The following is a 25,048-nucleotide window of genomic DNA, read 5'->3' as shown; positions in this document are numbered from 1 at the left end:
ACAGAAAACTACAAGAAAGTAACAATACAATCATTTTCTATATTATGAATAATTTTAGTTTCATGAAATAGTAATCGATTTAGGTCCTGCAAATATGACATTGATAAGATCTTTACGTAAGATACCATATTTTTTTTCCCAATATCTGTTAGTATTATAATTTCATTACCTGTGATTATGTGAAAAATACAAATTTATTAATTATAAAATATATATATACGTACCTACGTTTTTAAAATCAAAAAAATTAAATAATAGTCAATGTGAAATATAATTTAAAATTTATTTTATTTATTAGTTGTATGATAATATTCATATATCATGTAAAATAAAATTATTTAAACACATATTATATTGAACAATATACGAATTATTGGCTTACTTGAATTTGACATACGATTTCCGAGTATGGCCAACAATGGACTAGAGCCGAAAAAGCAGCTAACGGTGTAACTAGCAGTCCAATGGCCAAGTCATTGCAAGCGAGCGATGTCACCAAGTACCGAGGCTGAAAATTAACGGAAACAAAGTGCTTTAGGTAACTAAATTATTTATTTGAACCCGTGCAATACAAGGTAGGTACCTAGGTACATTGTATTATTATGTATAGACTATATAATACGTGTATTATTATATTATTTGTTATTATTTATTGAGAGTATGGGATGGTAATCCAAATGGTTACATTGCAAGAAAAATTTAAGTATACGAAATATGAGCATACAAAAAGATATGACAATTATTAAAATAACAGCAACAGTTAATAATGAACAACAAATAGAAAATATGTATAATAAGATACAGTTGTAAACCAATTAGAAGAGATGTAATAGAATGATATTGTGCATAAAAACGAATAGAAATGTTTACCTGTGGGTGTATAAACTTCGTATATCTTTCGCTGTTGATGGTGACTATTACCATAAGATTAGCGACGAGTATGGCCACCGTGAGCAACGAGACGAATGCACTCTCTGTAATACCCGATACAGTAATGCGAAATAATAGACCGTTGGTGTAGATACGCGGATGCCAGCAACTGCTATTGTACAAAAGTGGAGCTGTTAGCACTGTTGACCTGCCAGCCCTCATTTTCTTACATGGTTTTATTCTGAAAAAAAAATTCACATGCTGATAAATTGAATATTGCATGCATATAATATACAATAATTAATAGTTATTGTTTATTCCTTAAAAAAAAAAAAACCTCCAAGACCAATAATACGACTCAAATTATTTGAAATATGACGAACCTATAATCAACGATTAATTTAAAAAAAAAATTGTTAGATTTCTCGATTTCCGTTTTTTCGCTGTGTAACGAAAATAAATTTTAAGTAGATACTCTTTAAATTTAGATCTTATAGGTTCTATAACATGTTATCTTCATCTAAAACTTTAATAATTTCCGCGCATGCATACGCACCATCCGGGCCAGACAGTTTCAAGTTTTAAGCTTTTTGCAAAAGGAATATAATAATGCTTTTATAATTTATTTTTAATAATGTTCGTGGCACTTGTTTATTTTTGTTTATTATTAGATGCCTTTTTATCATCATAAAATAATTACGCGGTAGAACTTCTTTAAATATTCAAGAATGCGTGATATAGGTGGTTTTTCAACTTCATACCTTTGACAGAACTATAGAAGGCGAAAATAAGAAATTATTATAATTAATTTTCTTGTTTATTACATTTTTTGTATTGATTACATAGTAATATTTATTTATTTATTTATTTATTTGGTACTAAACGGGCAGGGCCCTGTTGTAATAAACAACATAATAATTACTTCCATTATGATATAATATAGAACAAAGTAAAGATAATAATAGTAATAATGATAATAATAATAATAGTATTACTAGTAGTAATAGTAAACAATGACAATAATTATATTATAATATAACATAGCGTAATTATGAGTTAAGAATTAAAGAATTACAATAAAATTTGAACGAGTATAAAATTTATACTCGTTCAAATTTAATTTGGTGAGCTGAACATAATATCAATTTTTAATTTATTAACGCTTTGCATTACTCTATTGTAAAGAGTGTTATTTGCATAGTTGGTGACTTGTAGGCTTAAATGAAAAGTGTTTGTCGATAGTGTGTTAAAAGTGGGTGTATAGAAGGTTAAACGCCTTAAAAAATCTGGACAATCAACATTACCAGCTAAAAGCGCTTATATAGGAAACGTATAATACTCAAGACTTATACGTCTATGGTCCAACATCTGAAGGTTTAGTATAGATATAGCAATGGATTATAAATAGTGTGAGGTTCTCTAGGTATGGAGCATTTAATTGAGATGAAGCATAAGAATTTTTGTTGTACTTTTTCCAATTTTGTTTTTCTACCAAACTGGTAGGGAGACCATATAACAGAACCGTATTCACAGATGGGTAGTACTAACGAACAGTAAATCGATTTTAGAGCAAATAAAGTCAGCACAACTACGATTGATAAAACCTAACAATGTATGCGATTTATTAATAACCATGTGAATACGACAATCGAATTTTAGTTATAATATTATAATACATACCTACCTATTATAATCAATTTACTTTCAGTTATTATTATTATAATTATAAATAAATATTTAAACAGAGATGATGAGCGGAATGAACAGAAAATAGGGACAATTTTATCCACATACTATGGGTTAGCCACTTAAATTAGTTTGGAATCATATTAAACTTAAAAGTTCGAGTATAGAATATTACAAATTTCTAGTTATAATTTTTTGTTTGTCTTTTTTTTTTAAATAATGGTTTTTCGTTTATAATTTTAACTTTTAACATATTATTAACTTAAGTATTATTCACATCAAACTTCCCATCAAAAGCATACCAAAGGTACATAAAATGTTTTAAGAACTTTTTAACCATAAAAAGTTATTTTTAAAAACATTCCAAACCAATACATTAAAAAACATTATTTGAATTGTTATGTTTGGGTATATAGGTAGTACTATATTATATACTTAAAAGTTAAAATTTAAAGATATACAAAAAAAGCTTAAATTATATTATAGTTATCAATTTCTCATAAAACTTACAAATTTAATACGAATTACCAATTCATTTTTTTAATACCAATTGTATGTGAAAAACTACAATTCTGAGCATTAGTCTATCTAGTAAGTATATTTTATGGTACCTATATAATATTGCTACTAAATTAATTTATTCTTATATTAGTAACAAACTAATACGGAAGGTTGGTTGAATTAATTTTTGACGAAAACATTGAGTTTGAGAATATCATTGAGTGTAAAAATATAATAATATACCAAGGTAAAAGTACGCTCAAAATTTTAAGTTACCACGATTCATATTTTAAAATTTTAAAAAATAGCTAAAATCGTTATTCTTTGTTTAAATATCTAATTTTGACCAAATTTGAACCATAAATTGCTATATCAAAATTTGTATTTATATATTTTGTAATTTTTTCGTTTACTGCGTGAAATATTTATGAGAAACCTTTTATTAAATTGGGGTGTTCAAACTGTCATGAAATAATTTCTACGTTAATAAGAGAGTAGATTAAAGTAAGAAAATATATTGACAAACGGTAGTAATAGTTGTATTGATAATAAATAAAAATATTACAATGAAAAACGTAATTTATTAATTTCCCGACATTTGAGTTTTATTTCTTGTCCATTAGGATTTCGGACTATGTTTATGGCGTTTTAAGGCAATTATTAGAAATGACAACATTTGAATCTATTTATTTTTGTTATTTATTCTAAAATACCACGATAATGGTACCTACTATATTCGTTTTGGATTAATATAAATCGAGTGCACTCGTGCATGATAGTGCAGTCGACGTTTCCATAGGTAAATTGTTACTTTTAAATTATTTTGTTTCCTTTGAACTACACAGTACATTATACATTTATATACTTATGTAGTCTGAAATGAGAACATATAAAACATATGCACGTGCTGCAGGGCGCAGGTTACGTTTCTGTTTGCTCGGATAATAATAATACAGAATAACAGTTTGTCGCGAAAGTTTAAACATTACAATGTAATGTAAGTTTGTTTAAACGAACTTAAGTTTTTCATTTTATATCAATTTGTTTCATGATAGATATTCATGGCTATCCTACTTCGTATTGTAGTTTATCAACATTCATTTCAGTGACTCGTCTAGTCGTCTACAGTTTTGTTTTAGATTAAAAGAAATAAAGTACAAGTAATTACAATTTATCTTGAATAATCAATTTATTCTAGCACTTAGATAGGTACCTACCTAAATAATATTAATTTTTTTAACAGTCATTAAATAAATTAGACGTTTCATGTTTTTTCGGAAAGTTCATATTTTATAAGATAAAATATTTACCTAATATAAATTCTAAACAATAACATTATGTATAAGAAGATTTAATTTTAATAGTATTAAGCACCAAAAAAAGAGTTCAATGAAAGTCAATAAAAATCATTAGTACCATTTTTTTTTAAAATAAATTGTATTTATAAAAAAATATATCATGTTATATACATAATTATTGTTATGTTTGAGTTATAAATCAATTTTAAAATTGAATTGTTAATAATAAAATTAAGTTTCTGATATAATGCATAATATTATTATGGTACATTACTGCAGTGTTGGGTAAGTTACTTTTAAAAAGTAATTAAGTTACTTTACTCGTTACTAAGAGATAAATGTAATTAAGTTACTTTAATCGTTACTCAAATAAAATTGTAATGAAATTACTTTACTTTTCATATAGAAAAGCAACTCATTACTTTCTCGTTACAAAAATAAATTTTTTTTTAAATTTCTTGGCCGTAATCTTCTGCAGGCAAATTAAACAAGCAAATTCTTTATGAAACCTGTATAGTTAATAAGATTATATAAAATTTAGTCTTCCACACAAGCTATATTCATAGGAAATCTATTTAAAGGAACAATACATTTAATTAACTGTTCTCGTGATTTACGGTGCAATTAGAAATATTGGAAATCAAATATTTATAAACTATTTTTATTTTGTTGATGGGTTATTGCAGTCTTTCGGTATACTATAGGATTAAACTACATAGGTTATCTATTTTAACTTAAAACCAATGATCAAAAGCTGATTCGGAGGAGAGCATTTTACCTGATAATAATTGTCAAGATCATTTTTTTAAATGAATGTGATTACACCACATGCATTGCGATTGATACCCAATTAAAAGATATATTTATAATTCCCTCGAAAAAAAATAACAATAATGTATACTAATATCTTAAGCACGACAAATCCACAGTTTTTTTTTCTCCAGGCTTGTAACAATGATTTGTGACCTAGGAGAAAGTCACATTAACCCTACAGAAATACATACTACATTGCACCATTATATTTCAAGAAGACCCTCCTCTTTTCGGACTTTTATTATAACTCCTAGGGTTTGTCCGTATTATATACTCTTTTTCTCCCGATGTAACCCGGTTATATTCACCGAATCGTATTTACGACGGTCGGCGCTCAATAAAAATGTCATCGCACTAGTAGGACACGCGTTATTTCGGTGTGAGAGGTAGTCTTAGGAAATGGAGAGAAAGAGTAAACTAGAAAAAAAATTATCGTTTTACGAGTAGGCGGAGGGTATATTATGTGTAAAATGCAATAATATAATGATGTCATTTTTTTTATAGATAATATGGAAAAATTGGGAAATTGTTACGTTTGATTTCATAAAACAGTTGATGCATTTTATACAACTAATGTATATAATGTACATTGTACATGTATGTAGAGTTATTATAATATGAATCACTATAGTCATTATAATTTTCTCTATTAAATATAATATAGGTACATATTAGACACATGAATCAAAATTTAAAAAATAAATATTTTTAACCATACCTGTAGAATTTTTTATTACAAAGAGTCCTTAGTCTGTAAAAATGTCAAGTAGGTAATATGGTTTGTTTTTAATTTCGACAGACTTAGTAAAGATTCAATCAGTATTATATTTTAAATTTCAAGGGACATAATTTGTATCCTACCATTAAGACTATCCGGACTAAATTCGTGTTCTAAAAGGTTTTATTATGATTCAGTTCGTATGCAGTCCTATTTACATAGGTAATCACTAATCACTAATAATTATGTAACTAAAAGTTAATAAGGTGATATATATTATATTTATGACTACGTTTAAGGATAAAATATAATAAATGCAATAAGTACAAAACGCCCATGAGAGATTTCAACCAGTATACTCGGGTGACTAAATTGCAGCAATAATTAAAAATAAATCTAGACTGGTGAAAGATGTTTTTTCGAAGGTAATAAAATATTATTTATGAATAAAAATAATATCACATCAACAAACATAAATTAAATACAGATCTCAATATTGACTTATTGTTATAGATTCCGATCGTATTATAATTAACACCTTTCAATAATACGCATTCTTGTCAAAAGTTTTTATCTTAATGGGTTTTTATAGAGTAATAACTTCCACCACATTTAGCCGATCGATAACACTTTATATTTATTTTTGGACAAATGCCATTTCCAAAGAACGCTTTATAAAATAATCTAATTAACCGTAACCCTTCTTTTAAGTGCTACTAAAAATTGTCAATTGTTTTGCGCATAGGGTATCCCGTTTTCTTTTTCTACGATTTGCCAAATTATTGATATATTATATTATATATATATACGTTGAAAGTTGTCATTGCAGGTAGTTATTTTTCACACATAAAGTTATAATATCATTATAATACCATTATAATACCATTATAATTCCCCACAACAATATCAAATACCTAATAAACTAAAACAATTTAAAAAACTTATAAATTGGGTATTAATTGTTATACCCTCACTAGCGCCTTCTGCTGAGCATAATATAAGTGTATCGTATATTATAAATCATATAAGTGCCAGTTATAAGTTATAAATATGCATACTATTATATATTTATATGCAAAATATTTACACTATTACAGAGTACGGTTTTAAAAATACTAGTAAGTCCTACGATTATTATTTATAATATTTATAATTATATATTGCATATAAACAAATTACAACTACGCGTCTACGCACAATATGATCAATTGAAAAATCGACCGTAATTATATCTATTTAATTTACTTGCATAACAATTTAATTGCAATGTTATCTAATATTGTTAAAAAACAAAATTTGAATTACAATAAACGCTAATCTATTATAGGTAGTATTACATCTAGTATAATTTGTGTCAAAATTAGGATCGTTCGAAAACCCTCCTAGATGAAACGCATAGAGCACTATCATTGTCATACATTTTCTAAAAAGAAAATAACTCTATAATTATACATCACTAATAATAAATTGCTCTATTAACATTTTGAGACTATATTGTTGATGAACATACAGTTTTGTTTTTTTATGAATTTAACTAGCTCATACAAATTTAGTTTTACATTTTATAACAATGTTCAAATGTTTTATATTTTCAATATCAAATTTGCTCAGGATAATTGTTCATAAATTGAATATTATAAATACAATTAATAGCAGATATTAAGTACTTGTAACTTTAATTTTTTTTTCGTCATACCAAATACTTCAACAACAATAGTTATTATTTATTATCAGTTTAAAATAATTATCACATTTATTTTTAAATATCTAAATGCAATTTACATATCGATAATTGTTTCTTATCTATATATACTTCTCTAAGGTCTATTGTCTATATACCTAATACTCAAAACGTTACATGTGCGTTAGAGATTATTTTTATATTACATTATTAATTCATCAAATATATTTTAGTTGACTTTTAATTTATGATTATTATATTAATGATGAACCGAATAGTATTTATTCACCACCGGGTGGGTACCAAAAGTCAAACAAAATTGTACGGTCTGAAGGGTGTGTAGAAAGCCATGTTTCACCCTGTCAACATAAAACCCTATCCGGTTGTCTGATTTTTCTTCTTATTTTCCCTTTTCTCTCGTTTTTCTTTTTTTTCCGGCCCGAATTGCAGCCAAAAAAAAATATTTCTATACATAATACAGTTCCCGAGCTCCGGTCGCGCGCGTTAGAAAGTTGTATTAGTAACTCGACGAAAAATAACAAATCGCCCCTCACCTTGGCTGGGACGCCAAATAAATTTACCCCCGAGGTCCCCCGACTACACAAGGGACATGCAGACAATCTCTGCTTTTCACCCAAGCCCCGAGTGTAATCCGTTTTTATTCGATCTCGTAAAATACTGAGGTTTTTCTCGTTCTCTTTCCATTTATTGTAGCCGCAAAGCATTCTGTCAGCCAAAAATGGTATATATATTATATACTTATTTATACATACATATTTCTGTATAATATGCATTTATATGTGTTATTCTCGTCAATAGCTAACTTTCAGAAAATCATTCATGGATTGTATTTTACGAAAAGAATACTAGTATTTTGTGTAAAGAATTAATTAAAACATGTAATAGCAGGTCATAGGTACCTAGGTCGATTTCAAAAGTACAGTTTGAAAGGTTTCATATGGTGTCTGATTCAATTATATTCCCACTAAAACAGATATTACATGCATGGTACATTGGTATTGGTATCTAATCGATAGTTACATAACGCGAGCAAATAGAAATTATTGTACTTATTCGAGAGAATTAAATTGTAGAAATCAGTATGCAAGTTCATCGTAATTGTATTCATAGAATGTATAAAGTGCAGAATATTAAGACTGAACTATAGATTTTTTTCCAAACATGATACAATTATAAAACTGAAACATAAATTAATGCACTCAAGCAAAACATTCATATGCAAATAATGGGTTGTAAGGTAAACAAATATTGTTGTTTAGCATAAAAGGGGTTTTGCCGTGAGAATTGAATTTCCTTATAGTTGAGTACAATAAATAATATAAATTCGTTTGTTACTTTAAATTAAACATTCATCGTCGTCGACTATAATATTACTATTATATACACGGCTGCGTATAACAAAATATTTAATTAGTCATATATTAGCAATCGTTATTTTGGGGGTTGGTAAAAGTATTTTATTTATATTTTTAATAGTAGTCAATACATTTTTAAGAAGTATTTTGATTATTATTTTTATAAACAAAATCTTGGTGTTTTTTTAATGTAAAAACTAATAATGAGTTTTGATAATTTGTAATTGGAAATAATTTATTGTCATCATCATCAGATTTTTCATTGTTAATTGAAAGTTGAAATGTTTATAATAATGCGATATATATTAAAATAAATAATTTAAAACTGGTTAAAAGGAAAATATGGAAAAGGTTGCTGGAAAAGGTTTTAAACTACAATTGAGTGTCGTCGATTGCAATGAAACACGGCAGTGGGTGACTTTTTTTTAAACCCTTTCCATTCACGCGTTGAAATGTAACTAACCGAAACCTACCGAAATAACAATAATGTACTCATTTTCGAGATACACAAACACACGCACGCACAAGTATAAAATGTTTATCTTGTATACAACAGCTTGCAATAATCGTGGGAGATTGATATGCAATCGTCAATATCAAGGTGAACGTATATTATATAAAAAATTTCCATTTTCCGCACAACACCGGCAAGTGGTGACATTTGAATCATTCGTGGAGTATATCAGAGTGCACAAGTGGTTTTTCATTTCTACTTGTCACAACCACCGAATTTGACGGAAAATAGAAATCAAGCAGACCGATTATAGGTCATCACCTACCATGTCCACGTCATGTTTCATTCAATACGATAGTTACCGCTTTAAACTGTTTTCACTATTTTGTAGCGAATTTGAATTATTTCAAAATTGAAAACTTCACACTTCTTAAAATATTTCAATGTAATTATGAAAAATATTTTTTTCTTTAAGAGTGTTTGGTTACTGGTGATTATTTATGATTAATGATTACACACAGAAAATATTGATGATGACTTATCAACCAAGGTTTATGAATTACTATGTAAATTTGTATACCTAAATTAGGAAGGTATATTATATAAATGGTATTATATTAATACTATCAGTTAATTTAATATTTTTTACTTTTACTCAATTGGGTTCCTATTTCCTATTATTTATTTATTAATCTTTTAATATTATTCGATATAATACACCAATTTTTAATAATTTTCTCTTGTTGTAAGCTTATGATTTCACTTTTATAGATCAAAATACAAAATTTTTTTAAAGTTTTTTTTTCACATAAATGAAAATAAATTGTCATATGCAATTTTAAAACCCTGACTACGACCTTACAAATATCGGTTGATTTTTTTTTTTTTGGGGGGGGGGGCTGACCTAAAATGATTTATGAACATTTTACATATTTCGAAAAACCTCTCCAAAATTGTGTTACTGCGCTCGCTCCCGACTTAATCACGACATTTGACAGGCCAATCTCGGTCTTGCAATTGTACTTATTTTACACGTCTTCGCGATCGTCTTGGTACGTTAATAAATATGTAGTCTGTAAATGTGTATTGCGTGTATATTATTTTACGCGTATATAATATATTATTATCGTGTGTTTGGTATATGTTCATCATTGATGGCGTGTCATTGCGGACCGAATCACTCAATTTGTTCGCGAGTGACGAGGTGGCTTCCGGGAGGGGGGGCAGGGGGTGAAGTTACGCTTGGTGAGCTGTAAAGTTGCGCGGTTTATGTGACGTCTCTGGGCCTTTTGTGTAACGACGAATGAATCGTGGTCTGTGATTACGTGCGTGAGCGGGGGAATCCGATGCTCGTCGGGGGAATTGAGCTCGTAAACTGCTGCGGCGTTCTCTAGGGAGAAGACGGCGAGCAGAAGAAGCGGACTCGACTGTCGCGACGGACTGAGCGTTTTAAAATCCAACAGGATCCTATACAGTAGTTACTATATATATACCGTCATTCTCCCACCCCCTTATAACATAATAATGTATACAACTATATTCTCAAAATTTGGATTGATGTTCTAAAATACAACTTAATATATTGTGTTTAATTGTAGACAAAGAAACAGACAAACAAATCGCACTATATATAGTGTATATATATATATATATTTTTTTAATGTTTGCTGTTTTCGTTCTATAAACGTTTATATAATTATTGATTTTATTTATATTTTACCGTCAAATACGTACTGTTTTTTCAATACAATAACATGTAATAATTTGTTCGTTAGCAGTAGGCAGGATATTTCTTTCAAATCCGCGTAGTATATTATATAAGAATATATAGTATACCATTATAATAAAAAAAAAAAAAATGTTTATATGGAATTATTATTAATCGTTTTAAATTGTTTGTTATTTAAAATATTTGAAACTTGTAAATCATTATTCATTAAAATCGTTAAAAAGTTTTACTAACAATAAATCTCTGAATAAAGTAGTTAAGTGGTAAAAATATTATCTGTGCACATAACATTTTTCAAGAGGAATTTAGAACATTTTTCAACAAGGAGTCCATTATTTTACGATTCTTGGTAATAATTTTTTCAAACTATAAACGCGTAATCGAACTTCAGAATAATCATTGTAGTAATCAACATAAATAAGAAATATGGGTGTACATAAACGACAAATGTTGGCACATTCATCACTATTGTTACGAACAATATTATAGACGTAGATATATAAAAAAAAATTACACTCATCCTACTACTACAAGAGACGTACTGCCGTACTGGTATTCTGTTCACCAATTACAAATCTTAAACAGGGTGATTTTTCATACCTGATAAATGTTGATTGAATTATGCATTTGATTAAATCAATATATTTTAATATTTCAAAAATGTATTCAAGAGACACATTTTTACGGCGCTTTTAAAGTCCACGACGATCACACTGCTACTAATATTTGATGGAGAATTTATTGGATTTTACAAAAATTATATAGAAATTACATTATGTGTAACTATATACAATAAATTTTAAATAACGACCGCAGAGGAGTGCTAGAAAATAGTACGAGGAACCTGCGAGGCTGTGAATAAGATAAATTTAGGTGACTGCGTGCGTCTTACCTTGACGCGCCGCCCTATATCGGTTCGTATCCGTCGGGAAATTTGCCAAACTTTTAAAGAATACTTTTATTTTGTATTCGAACACTTTTAAAAATTTTTTCCCGCTGATTTATATAAGATTTTTAATGATTGGAAATTAATGTTTGTATATAGGAGGTAATTAATACGTCTTCGTACCTGTTAAATATATATTGTATATTGTAAGCACCTACAAAATATTTATAGTACAACAAAATATAATAACGTTAGTGCCAATTATAGATTGATTAGAAACATTTGATTTGGCAGATATTAAAAATTATTAAAACGGATTGATCGATATAAGGCGAGTAACGTAGTGAATCGGAAATTGCGGAGAAAACGGTCGGCAGCCACCGGAATTCTATCAGACGGACCGACGGAAAACATCGCAGTTAACATAACATGGCCATAACATGGACGGCGGTATACAAATAGCCAACCACCCCGACTGTGGTATAAATCATCGATCAAATTGTCGTCCGCAAATGCATTTTTAGGTCGCCATGATGTGTTGTCTCCGCCTTACAAGCGTACGACATAATATTATAGTAAATTTGTGTTAGGCAGCTCCAATTTTATGTGGTAAGCTTTAATATAAGAGCGGATGTGACATAGCTGTTATATGCAATCTTAAAAGTATAATATAAGAACACTGTCTGTGTTTCTTCACGGGGTTTTTACGATATTTTAATTTCTAAGCGTGTTTATGATAATTTTTAAATTGTAATAGTTTACACACTCATAACTTGCTACCTAACAATTAAAATATCGCGTACAAATCCTATGAGAAAGCGCAGATAGTTTTCTTATCTCTAAGTCCGGTATAAGATCGTACTTATCTGTTATCATGGCGCAGTACCTATTATTAAAACAAAATTGGACACAATTTTAACACAAAATTGGATCTGCATCTGCTAAATAGATTATTCGTTATTAAGCATTATTCGTTATGTTGTACGTTTGTAAGACGTCCTCTTAATATTAAAGTGGTGTGCAATGTGACAAAATTTTAGGGGCACAAGTGATATACCTATACGCACGTTTGCGAGCCACATAATTTCCGGTTCGACAAAACGCGTCGCCTGTTTCCCTGGGGTTAAGAATTATACAAGCCTCATATAAATAATATAAGAAATTTTATTTGTTTAATTATATTTATACTATTAATTATTAAAGTAAGACGCACATGGCACATCCACAGATTGTCATCAGATCAACGTATTTTCATATTACCTATATAATATATAGGTAGTGTAGGTATTATGTGTGCACGGTGCACCCAGTTTTAAGACGACAAATTTGATTAAATAATAGTACCGCCTAGACGATAACGTTCGCTGTATCCATATTAATGCATATTTTTGCTAAAGTAATAAAAAAATAATACAACACATAAACGTAAGCATCCGCGGTATGGAACAACGAATTCTTAAACACAGTTCAGACTCAAAATAAATGTTTTGAAAAATCAAATAGGTATTTATTGTTCTTAGAATCTAAAGCGATTTTCCGAGAATATATTATGTTAATTTCTGTTGTTTTGAAATGTCTTCAACAATTTTGTTTAAAAAGATCTATTATCTGTATTAGATAATCTATAACTTGTGATCTGTTTTATCTCATTTAATTTACTCTTTAGTCTTTTCGTATCCCATATCAAAAATTATCTCACACTTTTAAACTTGCAGGTGAACTTAACACACCACTCAGTGGCGTATAGTGAAATAATTTTTGGGGTGTAGTTGGGCTATAGTAGATAGAAACTAGCAAGTGATCTATTACTTACTGTCTACTATATATTTGACAGTTTCTATAAATATATTCGTATTTATTATTTTTCAACAGGCTATAAAATATTATAACTTATAATAGTACCTAATAAAATATATTGTTTTTCTATTTAAAAAGACTGTAATTTCGGGGGGGGGGGGGCTGCAGCCCACTAGGCTCACCTACCTACGCCACTGACACCACTACACATGAATAAACATTAAAACATACAAAATACCTGCCAGAAATTATCTCTAATGCTTTAATGCTACCATTACTCGCAGATCAAGAATATTAACAGTTTCATTTCAAACGACGTCTCTATAAACCAAATGTCTATACCTCTAATTTATTCTGAGATATTTGCATATACAATTCATAAAAGAAGAATACTTAGTACCTATATATAATACACTACAAATTATTAATCACCTACTGTATAGATCCATCAAACATTTTTTAATAAAATACACAATATAAATAATAATTTATATTGCAGTATTACAATGTAAGAAAATGCCAGTTGAAAGTTAAAATTTACTTAACTTTTTTATACAAAAATCCTATATCATTGTGTAAAACTATAAAATAAACGTTAATTTATATAATTTTTCAGCGCTTAAGCAGCGAATGCGACCACTTTTGTTTATATATTTACATAAATATGTAGTTTTAAAAAAACTAATTTTCAGATAAAATTATTAAAGTAGGTACTTACCTTTTAGGTAGGCAGGTACATAAAAAAAAAATAATATATTCTCTACTGACTTCAATTGCTAAATGTACCAACTAAGTTTAATATTTGTTTAAATCGCAATCCGTAGAATCAAAACTAATAACTCTAGGTTCATATTAGAATTTATTAATATATGCGAACAAATTCAAATATGACAGTAAATTGTTGGAATTACTATTAAATATTTGATTCGTCGTTAATGTTTTTCAATATTTTAACTTTGATGCAAAGTAGGTATATAAATTTAAGTTTAGAACATAATATGCAGTAAAAAATGTAAAAAATATAGTATCATTTAAACAATGGAACAATTAACAATTGTGATGTTTCTATATTTTTATATCACGCCATATTTAAGTAAGTTAATGTTTTTTAAATGTCCGAACTGTTGTTTGGTATATTTATTTAATACTTTAGTTTCAATAAAAACCAAGAGAGATAAATTTGTAAGCAAATGTTTATTTTATACGAAACAAAAGTTTCTATTTTCGACCATTTATAATTACTACAGTCATTTATTTATTCTTTAGCTTTTGTGCATCGTATATTGAAAGCATATCTTTTTCAATATTAATATAATACTAAAATGAAGAAACTTGTGTAAGATTTTTTTTCCTTTAGTATAAACCTCAAGTATAAAAGGAGAGAAATACTCTAGGTCGAGTTTTATTGCTTTGGTTTTCGATTGGGATTCGCAAGTGTGGTATTGGGTGAAAAAACAGCCAAGTGACCTATACTGACGCCGTCGAAACGTTACAAAATGTTGTTGCAAATTTGCTATGTGTAAGTGCAGAGCTTGCGCTAAGAAAATTTTAGAACTGCCCAACATTTTAATATTTTTGTACATGTAGATTAAATGAATTTGTCGCTCACTAAATTTGCTTAACAACCACTATTTACCAAAATACATATTGACTACACATGTAAACACTTTATACATTACTTTATTTATAACAATTTATTAATAATAATAACAGATTAAAATTTTTTTTTTTATCTTCAGTGTCTTCGCCACTATTGTCACTATCGATAATTTTGTTTTTACCAGATGCTTCAAAGAAAACTCCACCAAAATAACTCTGTTCCTTTCCTTTTCTTATTTAAGGATTCGATGTTTCTTTTTAGACATCCAATGGTAAACTGTGTCCCTAGGATCCCAACCGTAAAATGGTGGCATATTATGATTTATATATAAGCTCAAGTTTTCTGTCTCAATATTCATAGTTGAGCGTAATGGTGATTTTAATAAGTTGCTGGCACTTATCAAACGTTCAACTTCAGCACTATGAGGTTTAGCAGCTGCTACTCTCGCCAACAATGTACAAACATTTGGAAAATGTTTTGACTTTTGAGCCACATAATGTTTTCACTAGTTTAATAAGGTTAATTTTTTGTAATTCAGATATATTTTCCATTGATATCAATTCATCATACTCCAATGAAAATTCTTTTAAATCTATGTCTGCGTCAATTAAATTATGAATGTCTTTGATGCATACTAAATAAGACAGTACAACAAATATTAAAAACCAATCAAAAAATATAAAATAAAATACATAACTAAATTAAACAATATTACATATGCCAATAGTAAAGAAAATTCACGATTTTTGGTACTGACCAAATTGGTTTATAGAATTGCCCATTTTGATTTAGAACTACCCATATTGGTTAGAACTACCCATTAACGCAAGCTCTGTGTAAGTGTGTGTATGTTTTGAAACTATGTACATCTTGTTCTGTGGTCACTTTAAATTTTTACATTTTGATAATTGATTCGTTCTATAATTGACTTTATATTCATTACGCATACAAGTTATTAAATACTGGGCCATACGTACATATATGTGGCTCAGTTTTATGACCCACTCACATTGAACGTAGAACTCATAGAAGAGTCCAGTGGTCGTTATCCCGAGGAGGCCAGGGAGGCACCGCCTCCCTTGAAAAGTGGAAAAGAAAAAAATTCAAATTCGATTGAAAAAAAAAAATTTTTTTATTTGTATCAATAACTTTTTTTTAGAAGACATATATTATTTTTATTTTTCAGTAGTGTCAATGGAATATTCGGGCCTTACGGTGTATCTACGTTTTATAATAATTATGAGTTTTGTTTAGTCAACATAAAGTAAATATATCGTAAATTAAATTATAAGCTTCACATTTGTATAATATTATTAATAAAAACATTTAGGTATTTCTTAGCTTTTATTATTTTGATCTGAAGAGAGAAATATATTGGTTTTACAATGATTTGTGGTTACCCATTTCATCCCCTGGGCTGGTATATATTTTAGAGACAACTTTCTTACATTATATACAAGCTTCAAAACCTCCGAATTTCTCAATAGTTTTTGAAAATATTACGAAAAACTACGAAAAGAATTTTACGATATAACTGATGCACAAGTATCATTTCAGACTATTTTTATCTTTGAAAAAAAATATAGACTACCAATTAAGCTCAATTCGATCATTTTTATAACTTATATAATTTATATACTGCTATACTATACTCGTACTATTATTTAATTGTAGAAAATAAATATTTAAAATTAGATTCTTCGAAGCATAATTAAATATTATAGCTGTATCTCTGGCTCAGGATCGTGATTTATCTTAATTTTAGAGATTTATAGCTAGGTATTTATAAAATAGTACAATTAAATCACCACGGTTTTGAAGCCCATTTATGATACTAATCAGTAGGTAATGAGTAAATGGTGTACAAAATGAGTATTTTAACGAGAGTAGTTTTGAGTATTTCAAAATCATTTACATGTGAAAAATAATTAGTTGAATGCATTTTCGTGATAAAATCGTTCCAAAGTCATTGGTCTTTGGAGAGTGGTTATTATTTTTTTGTTATAATGTCAGAACTCTTGTTATGTGTCTAAAGTTATTTAGTCTGAGAACTTTGAAAGGATATTATATAGTAGTTTGGTTGTCCATGAAAATATACTCTAGGGATTAGCATGATACATTTATTTCATAACATAAATATTAGGTACTGTAACTTATTCATGAAGGAAAACATATAAAATGATGTAATATACATAGATAATATATATATTATATTTTAGAATCAGTAGTCTAAGATGTTTAAGTAACTGAATGTTTATTTTTAATTATATTTGTATATAATAAGTAATAATTTTAAAATAATTTGTAGATTACAGAAACTCAATAATTTAACATACCTTATTATTAATTATTAGTTAATATGTATATTAAAAGTTGTAAAAGTACGTATGTAAGTATTTAATCTTTTTTCTGAGAAATAAAGATAATATTTATTAAATTTATATGTATATGATTAAATTAATATTATGATTATATGCAACACATCAATTTATAATATTATATTGTTGTTATTATATGTTTTCTTTTTATAACATATTAAACATAACACAAATCATCATCATATTTTAAGGAAAATTAATTTGACTATCCACTCATTTTAAGTGTGAAATTTCAATGTAAAACTGTAAAAAAAACATTAAAGATTGTTGAAGGTTACCTACCATCATAAAGTGTATTTATTTTATATCAAAACACCAGTAATATATATATTTTTAAATTAAGTTTAAAAAAATGTAACCTTTTAAATTCTATCTGAGAAAGCTTTTAGTTTTAAAAGGTGTTTCTCAGATAAAATAATAAATATTTCTTATATAAGATATGTTACCATAAAATATTTGAAAAAGATTCCTGTAGGTATCGAGATTTGATTATTTTAGTGAGGGTTTGATATTCTAACCTTAAATTTGTCTAATATTTTCTTTTGTCATAAAAATCTGTGACACAAAAAAAAAAATCTCATTGGTTTTGAAGTTTTTGAAAACCACAATCCAAAATAAAATATATTAATATGTCTTACAAAATATCGTTTATGACACTTTGACATGGAATATCAGTATATTACCAAACCATTTTTATTTAACAATTATACGATTTGTTTTATTTTAATGTGCAATTATTTTTATTGTAAATTTGGCATGATACGAGATGAGAAAGGAATTCCAAACTTTTAATTTAATATTTAGACTATTTTGTTAGTAGCTTAGTAAAACAAGTCGATATAATTTACAAACGTTTCCGGGTTACCCCTTAGCCACTCCAACCCACACATCTAAACAGTAAATGCATATAAGTTGTGAGTTAACTAATAACCTACTAGTTGAACATATTATGTTTATGAATATAAATTCTTAGAATATTCTACTTAGAAATATGAAATCAAAAATACATGTCGTTAATTTAAAAAAAAAACTTGATAAAAATTATATTTTAAGCATAAAATCGTGTAAAAAAATAGGTTTTCTTTAAAAGTTAATACCTTCGAGATAATGTGTAGGTACTTAATGTTAAAATAATTACTATTTACTCTGAGTTTATTATGTATATTATACGGTTTGGTAGATAAACAAAATAATTTGTACAGCGTACATAATTGTAAACAGTGTACCAATTAGATGGGTGAAAATATGTAGGTAGGTACCTATATAAAATGAGTCTCAAGTCGTGAGACGAGACACACTATTAATTAACCCGTGATTTGCAAATATAATTATTTTTATATGAAAATGAATTTGAACTATAGGTATACATTTTGTACATAATAATTGTAGAATATATAGTGCATATTTTGCATTCATTATCCCCTTTATTTTTTATGATATCATTGACAGCACGTGGGACCGCTTGCGCATTCCTATACCCCTAATTTCGTTCATATTAGTATCTATTAAATATTAATACCTGGGTGATATGTTTATTAGTTTTTACATAAAATGTTTTTCTTTTCCTTATATTTTATTTTAAAGTGTAGGCATCGACCATTAATTTAAATTTATACGAACGCGAGTACAATTTTTAAACAGCATAGTTTGCTCTGACTTTCATCATTCAATATTTGTTAAACCAATAAGTATGTGGTATTAGCGTTCCTAAATTACACATTATTCACAATACTTTTTAAACCGTTTGGTTTATTTTTCATGTGATTTATTTTTTTATGACGATAATTATTCATTGAGGTTTATTAAATTTATAGAATATAAAACTTAAAAGTTTTACTTATTTTTACACGTGCAGGTTAGACTAGGTTTGTGACTGTACGATTTTTATTCAAACTGAAGTAGATATGAAAGAAGACAATAATTATTTTTATTTAAATCAATATAACTAAAGAATAATAATTTATTAATAGTAAAGTTATACTAATTTACAAACATTTGTATGTCAAATAATTTAAATAGTTTAAATTATAATAAACTATTGTAAGTACTTATTTTTTACTCAGAAATTAGCATTTTCTATTTTTACGTGAATCATAATTAAAAATAAAAACAGAATATAAAAATACAATACACTTTTATAGTTTCTTATATAGGTAGTTTTTTGTCGGTTGCTTGTAACATTAATGTAATTAAGTCTTAAAAATCATATTTATGTTTGTTGTTTTTGGGAGTATTACGTATATTGAATTACAGAACAAGGAGAAGTCTTTTTGAAGGATAAAATTTCCGATGACTTTTCTTAGGAGGGTAAATTACACAACGGAACTAAATTTAAAAATAATAATATTTAAAGGAAAACGAAATATTTAGTCAAACGTCATACTCTTCTGAGTCTTGGGAGGTTTTTTTTTTATTCTTTAACAATTCAGATATTATAGCCCATATATGCACTTAACAAAACGAGTGAATTATATGTATGTTTTTTTCGTGATATTATAAGTGTTTGGAAGAACGGCGTAAACTTTGAACTACCGTCTCAGTCGGCATTCGGTGTTGTGTTGTTGAAAAAGATTTATGACCCGAAAATATGACCCTTTTCCTGCATACAGTGGTTGTGTAGTTATTATTTCGTGAGGTTACACACAACAACTTAACCAAACAAATACAAAGGACAAAAATAAATCCAAAATATTGACATAACTTGATAACGTTTTTATTTTAAATAATTTACGACCATTCCTATATTTGTCATAAATTCTAAACAGTACAAAATGCTGTAGGTATAATCACGTAGTACATGATAAAGAAGAAAATAATAACTGGATGAATTTTTTTCCCGTGGAAATGAATGACCACCATTCCTATATTTTGAATAAAACGTCAATCGTTTGATTTATATCAGTTAGGAGGGACGAGTTGCCATCCCGTTGCATTGTTATAAAAGTAAAACTTTACATACGTTGTAGTTGTAACGTGGAACTACAACTAAATACAATAATATAAAATTTTTAAACCAGTTAACTGTTGTACGTTTATTAAAAAGTAATATAAATCAAAACTATTGTATAAAACATTAAATAGGTTTATGCGCGTATTTATTATCCTCGTATTTTAGAATGACATTAAAAACGTTACCTATATACTTATTATTAGTTATATAAATTATAATATATATATATTATTTACGATTAAATTTATGAATATTATTATTATTATTATTATTATTATTGGAATTTTTCAGTATGAAATCTTTGCATTCATTCTTATGTTTATCGAATATAGTAGCGGATTCAATTAACTTATGGAAATTAAATCAATATTAATTTATAATACACTCGATTGTTATTTTCGAAGGAAAAACAAAAACATATATTCGTATGTGTGGCACACGTGTTATTGCGTGACCCGGGGGAGGTTCAGAGTCAGCGAAAAATTGTCCCACCGGAATCGCCCAGCAGGGGCAGTTCTTTGGGCTCAATAGTGCCCAGCGGACCGTTGACCTTTTTACCCTCTGATACGAATTGTTTAACACAGACGACGACGACTAATCTGCATTGGTGCAATAATTTGAAAATCGTTTTTTCCGGTTCAAAACGTCCAAGGAACGTGTTGGCATGAAATGAAAATGAAAAAAAAAAAATAATAGTAACAAAATACTCTGTTGGTGAAAAATGAAAGCTACAATAGAAAAAGTAGCGGTATGCCGGAATCGCATGTTTATTGGTTTTTATACAAGTTAACAAATATGTATCATGCAAAATGATATCGCTATTCAGCATTTTTGTATTATACACCGAAACAAAATATGTTCGCTAGAAAATTATTAAATAATCCGTTAGGCGTACCTAAGTAAATCAGATTTCTTAGAAAATATTAAACAAGACTGTTTGCAAACTTTGAATTATTCAACTACCTACCACTTAAAATTCTGTACCATACGTAACTACAAATGTTGAAAGTTTGAATCTAGTTACTTAAAAGTTTCATACTATTTTTCAAGATTGTATTATATATTTATACAATATATAATATTCTATCAAGTTTGATAAATAAAATTAAATATTATAAACACTTAAACTAAAATTTAAAAACCTTATCAACTAGGGTTGTTTTTTTAAAACAAAACAATAATAAGTATAATTATTGCACGCTGTAATAGAAAATGTACCTACTTATTTAAAGAATTTTTATTCAGTGCCGTAATCTAGAATAAAATGAAACAAAAAATTCAAAAATGTTCGTATAATACACATTCCGGATGTGTACAAAATGATTTACTAAATAATAATTTATCACTGTATAAGGCATAAACAAATTAGGTATACAAACAAATAGTGTAATAGTTTTATATATTATATGTGGCCATTTGGGTATTAAATGTAAATTTAGTTTACCTTAAACTTCTGTATGCAAATAAATACGTTGAACTAAAAAAAAAAAAAATGACATATGGAAAAACACTATAAAAAATGAAACAAAAGTTTAATTTCAGTATAGGTACATTTTTTTTTAATGATTTAAGTTTTAATGCGTGACATTTTATGACGAGTAACATTTTTAGGATTTCGCATTTTACTTAAAGGTACAAAACAAAATATAATAATATAATATGCTTTACATAATTATACTGTATAATAATGAATGCTGAGTTTGGTGAAACACATATTATTATTATAATATACAGAGAAATAATGTAAAACGTACTTATTAAATAGTATTTTTATATAGATATTATAAGAATATCTACCTAAGTATATCTTTAGAAATTTTAGATTGAAAAATAACATTTATCTACTCAAAGGTTTAACACTATGAATTTATTTATTTAATCTTCACAGACGCCATCAAGATTCAGCTTATTACTAAAAACGTTCGTGTTTTTATTTAATTAATCTATATTATGTTTTTCCTTTATTATTATTTTGTTTTAGGTGGAAGTTACTAGTAGATGTATTTACATAACGCTATTCTAAATGTTACTTTTATAAGCTCAAATAGCCTCAAACTAATACTTTAATGTATAATATTACACATAATAATTAGTATACTCGTACTTGAATGGATTATTGTCTTTTTTTTTCTATAAACAATCATTATTGGGTATCGATGCAATGGAATTGTAGTTACAACTCAAAAAGGGGTGAACCTCAATAATTCAAATTTCGCCTCTTCGTTCATTTCAACATAAATCGTTGGAAAGCTTTTAAAACCGCAATGACACCAATGTTTGGGGGTTTTAATGGTTTTATGGGCATCGGCAATTGAGTTTGAAAAACAATGCACAAAGTCGTTTTCCCATAATATACCGAGAGAAAGTCTTTTTAATCCTAGTTATTGGCTGTTTTGTTTTTAAACAACTTTTTCGTCAATATACACTAGAGGCATTTTGTCATGTCCACCTTAAAATTTGGAGGGCTGAATGATAAAGTTTTGTTGATAGAATTTTAATTGACAACCCTCCCCGTGCATTGTACAACTCACACCGATTAAAAAGTTTCGTTCACCGTATTAACTTAAAGGCAATGGGTAAATGTGAAATTCTAATTTGAATTATTAACCTGAAAATTACAGACCAAAAGACAACAGTTTTAATTACATGAAATATTCACAAAGAAATTATTAACTGCGTGTACCTACACTTGTATCATCTAAGTACCTACAAAAAGCTGTAAATTATTTTCTAATAGGTACCTACCTAATAATGTAAATTTTATATTTATTAAATTATGTATATTATTATGGACTGAACAGTTTAGAGTATTGGTATTGAGATAATTAAATATTAAAAATAATTTATTTCAAAACTATTAATTAACTATATAACAGAGAGCTTATAGCTAAGACAAAGTATAAACAATATAGAAAAAAATCGGGTAGTTGGTTGTCGCTCTGCTGTACAGTAGGTTCCAAGTGGGTCACTGTAATGGATATAGTGTTAATACTGTTAAATTTAAATTCAATGATGTTGTATAAGAAAAACAATTCTGAGCGGAGACGGTTTGTCAGCCAAGGATATTTTATATTATATTTATATTATAATTATCAATACGGTACCTAACCGGTAAGTTGAATTAATATTATTTATGTATAATAATTAATAATATACTTTAAACTTTTCATGTACACATGAATAATATTTTGAAATTATAACACAAAACTAAAATCATTATTCTTCATTTAAATTTCTAATTTGAAAATGAAGTTGAAAATTGAAGCACTATTTCGACTAGTTGTCGCGTACACAGGCACAAATAAAAATAAAAATAAAAAAACACCCATAATTTTAAGTCAATACATCCATTGCTCCGCTCAAAATCTAAAACTTAGTAATTTTAAACGGGATAAGATTTTAGGGTAGGAGAAAAAATTGCAAAATACATAAGTTCCACGTGTATACAATAACTACTATTTCGTACACAAATTGTAATCACTAATCATTTGTTTTTTCTATTATTGTAGTGAGTTATTTTCGAAAATTAGATTTTTATCGTGTAAGTTACTTAGTTCTACAGTAAACAGTCTCTATGAATAATAATAAGTACCTAGCATGTTAAATTATTGTTATTCCAACATTTAAAAAGATTATATACATATCATAGTATACAATTATTAATGAACAAACTTTTTTTAAAACTATTATTTTTATTGAAAAGAATTTAATAATCTGTAAAAATATTACAATAAGTTACAATGTGAAAAAATACGGTACATCAAATATATTTTACATGGTGTGGAAGCTATCCTTTACTATAGCGCCTACATTTGTTTATTGTTGTTAGTTTTGGACTTTTGGTTATAGTTTCGGCGTAGTTTTGTAGGAAACTTAAAAGTTAAAAAGTAAATCATAAACAATTTTTTTCAAATTAAGGCATAAATGAAACACTGAATCATTTTTTATTTTCTTATTATGCCAAAATTATAACTATTAATATATTAAAAAAAAAATTTAGGTATATCGGTGTCATGTCACATGTTTTTTTTAATTTCAATCCAATGTTTTTTATTATTATTTATTCATATAGTTTAAAACCAGGAAACCTGTATTGGATGTTACATGCAAATTTACCTAGGTATGTCACTAAACGATATATTTTGGAGTTGACTGTTGCAGTTACGATTTTCCGGACTATGCATGGACATAATATAGTAAATAAAAGTAGGTACCAGGTAGATAGGTAGGTACTGCGGCAATTGTAGGGCTTCCTTTAGTCTAAAATTATAAATTATGGCAATAGAAATATTGAAAATGTCAGATGAAATA

At 27.5% G+C, this 25,048-nt stretch overlaps 1 protein-coding gene and 1 pseudogene across 1 annotated transcript in view; both read right to left on the bottom strand.

Annotated features, from left to right (window-relative positions):
- Positions 1-25,048, bottom strand: part of LOC100168041 (trace amine-associated receptor 1) — a 69,227-nt gene that overhangs the window by 25,831 nt on the left and 18,348 nt on the right. The window contains exons 2-3 of the mRNA XM_001948739.5: positions 871-1,111; positions 383-508 (exon numbers count right to left, since the gene is read on the bottom strand). Of these exons, the coding sequence (XP_001948774.2) occupies positions 383-508; positions 871-1,092 (348 nt within the window). The 5' untranslated portion in view covers positions 1,093-1,111. The remainder of the gene's footprint in view (positions 1-382; positions 509-870; positions 1,112-25,048) is intronic.
- LOC115033504 lies at positions 15,051-16,191 on the bottom strand (annotated as a pseudogene).

The sequence above is a fragment of the Acyrthosiphon pisum genome, chromosome A1 (genome assembly GCF_005508785.2).
Source record: "Acyrthosiphon pisum isolate AL4f chromosome A1, pea_aphid_22Mar2018_4r6ur, whole genome shotgun sequence".
Lineage (NCBI taxonomy): Eukaryota > Metazoa > Arthropoda > Insecta > Hemiptera > Aphididae > Acyrthosiphon > Acyrthosiphon pisum.
This window is presented reverse-complemented; position numbering and strand designations above follow the sequence as displayed.